The sequence below is a fragment of the Bombyx mandarina genome, chromosome 16 (assembly GCF_030267445.1).
Source record: "Bombyx mandarina strain Sakado chromosome 16, ASM3026744v2".
NCBI classification, from domain to species: domain Eukaryota; kingdom Metazoa; phylum Arthropoda; class Insecta; order Lepidoptera; family Bombycidae; genus Bombyx; species Bombyx mandarina.
Genome location: NC_143222.1, coordinates 8,850,960 through 8,858,441, shown reverse-complemented (window position 1 = coordinate 8,858,441; position 7,482 = coordinate 8,850,960). Strand labels below are relative to the sequence as shown.

At 36.9% G+C, this 7,482-nt stretch overlaps 1 protein-coding gene across 1 annotated transcript; it reads left to right on the top strand.

The window, feature by feature from the left end:
• Positions 1-1,025: 1,025 nt before the first annotated feature.
• On the top strand, positions 1,026-6,994 carry Ogg1 (8-oxoguanine DNA glycosylase). The gene is made up of 6 exons (XM_089733523.1): positions 1,026-1,577; positions 2,467-2,808; positions 3,248-3,359; positions 4,191-4,361; positions 5,628-5,822; positions 6,837-6,994. Exons 1-6 carry the CDS (start codon positions 1,501-1,503, stop codon positions 6,927-6,929), a joined length of 990 nt encoding a protein of 329 aa, XP_089589649.1. The 5' UTR covers positions 1,026-1,500; the 3' UTR covers positions 6,930-6,994.
• The last annotated feature ends 488 nt before the right edge of the window (positions 6,995-7,482 follow it).

Here is a 7,482-nt window from a genome sequence, read left to right as displayed (position 1 = left end):
GAAAATACCCATATGTGGCAACAGACACCTTGAAATCGACCTACTGAACTGTCTACAAATACAAGATAGTAGGTCAGATATTCTGCGTTAGTAGACAGAGGTATCTATTGATATGTTACTAACATCTTTAATTTCACATCTTTAACATTTTATTTTATGTAATGGCGGTAGATTTTTGTAAGGATTATATTGATATAACTTCTGCCATTAAACAATCACGCATATCCAACGGAAGGATGCGATAACTGTTTACTAGTAAGTACTATTATAACACATAGCCTTAGAGGTACACATCATTCACATTGATAATGGACATAATTAAAACAAGCGGTGAGCACACAGTTTACCTATTGAGCCTGATATAGGGCAATCATAGCTCACGAACATCAGCAATGGCAGGGGCATAGTTAAGTAACTGCCTATCCTGACCTACACCTGACTGAAATAGTTTTATTTCTTACTTTCACATACGTTATGGATGTCCGAAATACACATATCAAGCCAGGATAATTATTGAGACCTTAGAACTTATATCTCAAGGTGGGTGGCGCATTTACGTCGTGGATGTCTATGGGTTCCAGTAAACACGTAACATCAGGTGGGCTGTGAGCTCGTCCACCTACCTAAGCAATAAAAATAAATAAAAATAAAATCAAAAAGCTGAATTCCAAACTTACTATGTTTTTATTTCTGATCCATTTCATAAAGATGCTCCGGCTGCACCTGAGCCCCGTATTATAGATTTTTTGTATTGCTTAAATGAATGGATGAGCTTGTCGTTAAAATTTTACTGGAGCGCATAGACATCTACAACGTAAATGCGCCACCCACCTTGAGATATAAGTTCTAAGGTCACAGTATAGTTACAACGGCTGCCCCACCCTTTAAACCGAAACGCATTACTGCTTCACGGCGGAAATACACAGAGCGGTGGTACCTACCCGCGCGGACTCACAAGAGGTTCGATTTGATTCCGACTTATAGCAGGAATGTAAATTCGAAGTCATGTTGTAAATTGTTTTATTCGCACTTAATATGATAGTGACACAGAAACTTTTAAAAGATTGAAAATTAGAACAACACGGTTTTATATGGTCTTCGGATTGTAGTTAAGATTTTTAAAACAAATGAATAATTTACAATGGATTGGATGCTTAGTTAACGTTGATACTATAATGACAAAAGGGGTTATCCTACGATTACCGACATAAAAATCATCAAAATTAAGTAATATTGTTTAGAGATGTTACATTTTACTTTGCCTGTCTTATTGATTATTAATTTGTTCAAATGTTCAAACGAAATAAAATGTTCAATCAAAAAAAAAGTTGTGCATATTATGTTTCGTTCCCTTTGCTTACAAAATGGAGAAATAAAAAATATTGTAATTTCGGTTTTTACTTCAAATTATGTAAACAATAAATAAACAACGAAATTAAATTCTAAAAACCAAAAGATTAAAAGAGAAATAGTCATATCACAGACACTAAAACAATTTAAATGTCTTGGAAGAAATTAAATTGTCAACCACATGATTTACAGTTATTGGCTACGCTTTCGGGTGGTCAAAGTTTCAGGTAAATAATGTGAAAAATACATTATGCGAATTTAGCACTCACTAACCGGCGCTATCTAGGCGGGCTCCGGATAGCCTGCTGACCGAGAGGGCTGGTGGTCGTGGCGCCGAAGACCGCCGGTTCGGCGTCCCGAGGGGCAGGGTGATGGGAGAAATGTGCTCCGCACTAAACGCTTCACGTTCCCCCCTTTGCCTTTTCATGAGTTCTGTGTCATGTGAGGTTTGGACGTTGGTTGTTGAGTGACAGGAGGTTTTAGTTGGTTCGACTCCGACATGCTCCACCCACCATCCCCAGTGCAGGACGGAAGTCGACGATTTCCTCCTGACCAAAAAAAAAAGAGCGAATTTAGCAAGTCTGCTGCTATTTCTTGAAAATTGATAATTAAATATCTTAACTACTCTAGCCCTAGCTCTCTACACTTTTCCGAATCTTAATCATTCTTGAATGTGTATCCCAAATGCTTCATATGGACGCTGAATACAATGACCACTGCCTGTCTGGCGGGCTATATGCTCGTCTACCACCAATGGCAAAATAATCTCCCTCATCGATACCATCCCTCTGCACTCATTTGGGATACCGCCCACTGCAGATTTTATTAAGTCTTATACAGCGTTATAATCGGACCAGTGGACAAATTGGATGATGATAAAAAGCGAAACTAATGCTTTATGCAATAAAATAAATCAGGACGATATACCTTTAGGTTAGGAAATTACAAAAAAAACCAGCCGGGTCATAGGAAGTTTTTGTTTTTCATTTAATGGTGATGTTGAAAGTTGGTTACTATCTAAACATGAACTTTCTCTTCATCATTATCTTCTCCAGATCCCTACACAATTTTTGCTAATCTGTTAATTTTTTTTAAAATTTATGTTAATTTGTTTAGATGGACCCACAACACAGAGACAGATGAATGGACAGGCATATTCTCAAAAACAGTTTGGAAACTCAAACAGGGTGACAACTGTTTGTTATACCAAGTGCTGGGTAGTATATTGAACTTTCCAGAAAACAATGGCAGTAATAACAAAAAAACAAATTTCAAAAAGTTGTTAGAAAATTACCTGAGGTTAGATTATGATCTCAAAGAATTATATAAAGATTGGTCAAATAAAGATGAGTTATTCAAATCAGCTGGCCAACAGTTCTATGGAGTAAGGATGCTTAGACAAGAACCAGTTGAAAATCTATTCTCATTTATTTGTAGCCAAAATAATCATATTTCAAGGTAAGTAATGGATGATCTGTATGTATGTATTTCGACAATTGAAAAGAATAAGTTATTTTTTATATAATTAAAACTACATTTCTGTTTATAATTTTCATTTTATTATTTCCGGACTCTTTGTAAATACTTTGCACAAAAGTGCAATTAATCATCTGCTACCATGAAAACTGTAAAGTATTTGCAATATTAAATATATTAAACATAGTTTTCATATTATCTGTACCTTTTGGAAGCCAGAGAAAATACTAAATTGGTTGCTTAATTGCTATTAATTTGGCTCTTCTTTAGATGGTTAATTTTTCAAAATGGTCTTGTAATTCTTATTTAACTGTTTAATATGAAATTTGTTGGTTATAAACCTTTAGCTCTTGTACGATTATGTACGATAATTCAATAATTTTGTTTAAATAAAATAGTGATTTTTACTTAATCGTTTTAGGATATCGAGTATGGTGGAAAAGCTGTGCACAAATTATGGTGAAGAAATCTGTAAGCATGAAAATACTGTGCATTACTCCTTCCCTGATATTGAGAAATTGGAGTGCCCAAAAGTAATTGCTCGAAACTAAGTTCTCAGAAACTAATGATAAAACTGGTGGTAGGACCTCTTGAGAGTCCGCGCGGGTAGGTACCACCACCTTGCCTATTTCTGCCGTGAAGCAGTAATGCGTTTCGGTTTGAAGGGTGGGGCAGCCGTTGTGACTATACTTGAGACCTTAGAACTTATATCTCAAGGTGGGTGGCGCATTTACGTTGTAGGTGGCTATGGGCCCTAGTAACCACTTAACACCAGGCGGTCTGTGAGCTCGTCCACCCACTTAAGCAATAAAAAAAAACTAACTTTGTTTGTTTCTTACTAAATGAGTTATTTTAAAATAATAATAATATGATGTGATCGTGTTATTAGAGTCTGGCAGCACCTTGCTTTCGATATTGTGAGATCTATTATTATTGTTGTCTCCTTTCAGCACAACAAATGATTCCTTTGCAATAAAAATAAGATGATGGAAACAAATATAAAAACTAAATTTAAATTAAACTAAGCTAAATCGGTAATTATGTGAGTCGTCTATTATCAAAGGTGGCAATCTGTGCATTTGGACAAAAAATGTTATTGATATGTCAATACAGATTGATTTGAATATAATCGTCTCCTTCAAAGAATACGGTTCAAAACCTGCATTAAATAAAGGTTAATACTTAACCTGTTATTTATCTAAGATGTCGTTCAGAAGAGTTTTGTGACTGCCAATGGAATACAAAGTCAATAATTCGTTTTTCTGATTTACCAATAATTGTCCAAAAGTCACATTGCCGGCTTTGATAATAGTCGACTCATGTGAAATAACTAAAAAAAAGTACAGCACAAAATATTATTTCAGGTTGAAACACAACTAAGAAACCTAGGGTTTGGATACAGAGCGAAATTCATACAAAAATCAGCCTCACAAATAGTTGAATGGGGTGGTGCAAAATGGTTTGACGGTCTTCAAAACATGAAATACAAAGACGTTAAATGTGAACTTATGAAATTACATGGAATCGGACCTAAAGTGAGAAACATATATTTCTGGTCTAGATCTCTCTGTCAGACATATTTATTTTTAAGTAGAAATACTAGAGTGTAGTTAGATGGGCTGAAGGTTATGTATGACCCCTGATATTGGATCTGGAGCGCCTTGGGCAGAACTTGATTGAAGTGCTATTTACGTTGAAGTAATACTTCACTATTGTTCAAACTGGATTACTGAATTTCACTTCGACAAAGCGGCACGACAAGAGAAGCCTCTTATCGTGGCTGCCGGTAATCCATTGTCGGACATTTCCGATTCTGCGAACAGAATGGAAAGCAGTCGACGTCGCCCAAAACACGTCATTTCGGATCCTCCCGATCCGCTAACGGTGCTTTTAGGTACTTCAAGCACTGACGAAGAAGGGCTCGACGAGTAAATTAACCCACAGACACAGTCCACTGAGTTTCTCGCCGGATCTTCTCAGTGGGTCGCATTTCCAATCCGGTGGTAGAGTCTGCGAATCACTGCTCTTGCTAGGGCCAGTGCTAGCAACGTCGTCAAGTTTGAGCCCCATGAGCTCACCTACTAATTAAGGTTACGCTGAAATAGCCTCTCAAGGCTCTCAGCTTAGGTAGGATAAAAAAAACTGAAATTATGAAATAGATTACGCAATAAAATACCAGATACACCGAAGTGAGACTGATCTATTTAAGCTCTAATATGGCTTAGAAAGATACTTAGATATGATAAGGATACCCTGATACTCAGGACCTATGGCAGAGCAACAAGTACAAGTAACAACTTAAGACAACTGGCTTATCTACAACCGCATCTGCTAAAAAGCCTGGAACATTCATTCCTCTTCGGTTTCTTCTTTTTCTCTACTTAGATAAACCGAATAAAACATTTAAAACTAATCAAATCAAAAAAAAATATGTTCAATAATTCTACAATTAGTAGCATTGATCATAAGCATGTGAAAAATAAACTTTTAACTTGACTCTCATTTAATGGTGGAAGGACTATTGTGAGTCCGCACGGGTAGGTACCACCACCCTGCCTCGTTCTGCCGCGAAGCAGTAATGCGTTTCGGTTTGAAGGGTGGGGCAGCCGTTGTAACTATACTGAGACCTTAGAACTTATATCTCAAGATGTTTGGCGCATTTACATTGTGGATGTCTATGGGCTCCAGTAACCACTTAACACCATGTAGGCTGCGAGCTCGTCCACCCATCTAAGCAATAAAAAAAACAATAATAAAAAAAAACCACAAAGGTACTTATTAAAATATATTCATTGTATCAGGTCGCGGACTGCATTTGTCTTATGTCACTAAATCATCTAGAAGCACTGCCAGTGGACACGCATGTTTATCAGATAGCAGCCCAGAACTATTTACCACATTTACGCGGAAAGAAGAATGTAACAGAAAAGATGTACACAGAAATCGGAGATCATTTTAGAACGCTCTATGGTGATATGGCTGGGTGGGCTCACACTGTGAGTATCTAAACAAGTTTCTTTTTTTTTTCAATACCATTGATGGCATTACTAAAAGGTCGATGAATGGTTTTTATTACTGTATATTGATCAGCCAAGTAAGCGGTAGGCAGCGGCTTCACTGTACTCCTGGAATTGCTGAAGTCTATGGGCGACGGTAACCACTCACCATTAGGTGGGTCGTATGCTCGTCTGCCTACAAAGGCAATAAAAAAAAGTACTAAACAATGGAGCCATTAACAGAATAGCTCACAGGATAATATACATTTTTTTGATTGAGAAGTTGACAATGTTGTAACATCTGATATTAAATATATATATAAATATAGCAGAGACGAAAAAGCGAAGAAAATAGCTGGACATTACTTGTTGGGTTCTTCTGAAGTTTAACTAAATTTGTAGCCTTTTAAAGCAGTACCATTTAGTGTCGATGATAATAGATCAAAGTAGTGTAGAAATCCAGTAACCAATAAACAGAATAGAACAATAGAATAAACTAAATAGTTATTTGTATAAAGGCTTCATTAAGTTCTTTATTTATAAAACTACTTAATAAAAACCATTCACTATATTTATGGAATATTACTTTTGAAATCCTTTAATAAAATCAAAGAATTTTTACAGTTCTCCTACCTGTTAATTCTGGCCCCAAATTATTAACATCACGTGCGTTCGGCCGAGTTTAATTAAACTCGTGCGTAAAAAAGAAAACATGTCAGATTTCGCTATTGTTATTATTATTAATAAATAAATATTTACTAACAATCACGCCACGTTAACTGGTCCCGTGATAAGTTCGTAAAGAACTTGTGTTACAGGTACCAGATAACGGATATAAATGTAAGATTTTTATTATACACATACATATATTTAACATACATCCATAAACCTGGAAAAGACATTTATATTTATCATACAAATATTTTCCCTTGGCGGGATTCGAACCCGCGACCCCCTTGTCACTTACCACTACACCAGACGGCCGTTATATTATTCCGTTATTGATGTTTTCAGATTTTATTCTGCTCAGATTTAAAGAAATTCCAGCTCGGTGATAATTCTCAAGTAAATGAATGTTCAAAACCGAAAAGAAAAAGAAAAAAGTAATAGTTACATTTAAGTTTAATTATAATTATGTTTTTAAATACAGAATGTTAATTCACTCTATAGAACTTTGTTTCATTTCTGTACATGATATTGTATGATGATGACTATTAAATCTCCCCGGATCTTCTCAGTGGGTCGCGATTCCGATCCGGTAGTAGATTCATTCGCGAAGCAGCTGCTTTTGTGTTGTTAGGTCACCTTCGGAGGCGCTCGGGCAGCTGTTAGCAAATACCGCCCCTCCTGGCTGAGCATTTGCTCGCCCACCTGTCCTGGTGAAACTGGAAAGGCCTCCGGGCCACCAGTAATTCTTCAATTACTCTTCAATCATCTTACTGGTGGTAGGAGCTCTTGTGAGTCCGCATGGGTAGGTACCACCGCCCCGCCTATTTCTGCCGTGAAGCAGTAATGCGTTTCGGCTTGAAGGGTGGGGCAGCCGTTGTAACTATACTGAGAACTTCGAACTTATATCTCGAGGTGTGTGGCGCATTTACGTTGTGGATGTCTATGGGTTCCAGTAACCACTTAACACCAGGTGGGCTGTGAGCTCGTCCAC

Bases quoted from the DNA above. Each gene is read 5' to 3' on its own strand.
- Ogg1 (XM_089733523.1), top strand. From the start codon at position 1,501: ATGTCTTGGAAGAAATTAAATTGTCAACCACATGATTTACAGTTATTG. The intron at 1,578-2,466 runs GTAAATAATGTG...TAATTTGTTTAG, and splicing joins TCGGGTGGTCAAAGTTTCAG to ATGGACCCACAACACAGAGA. The intron at 4,362-5,627 runs GTGAGAAACATA...TCATTGTATCAG, and splicing joins TACATGGAATCGGACCTAAA to GTCGCGGACTGCATTTGTCT.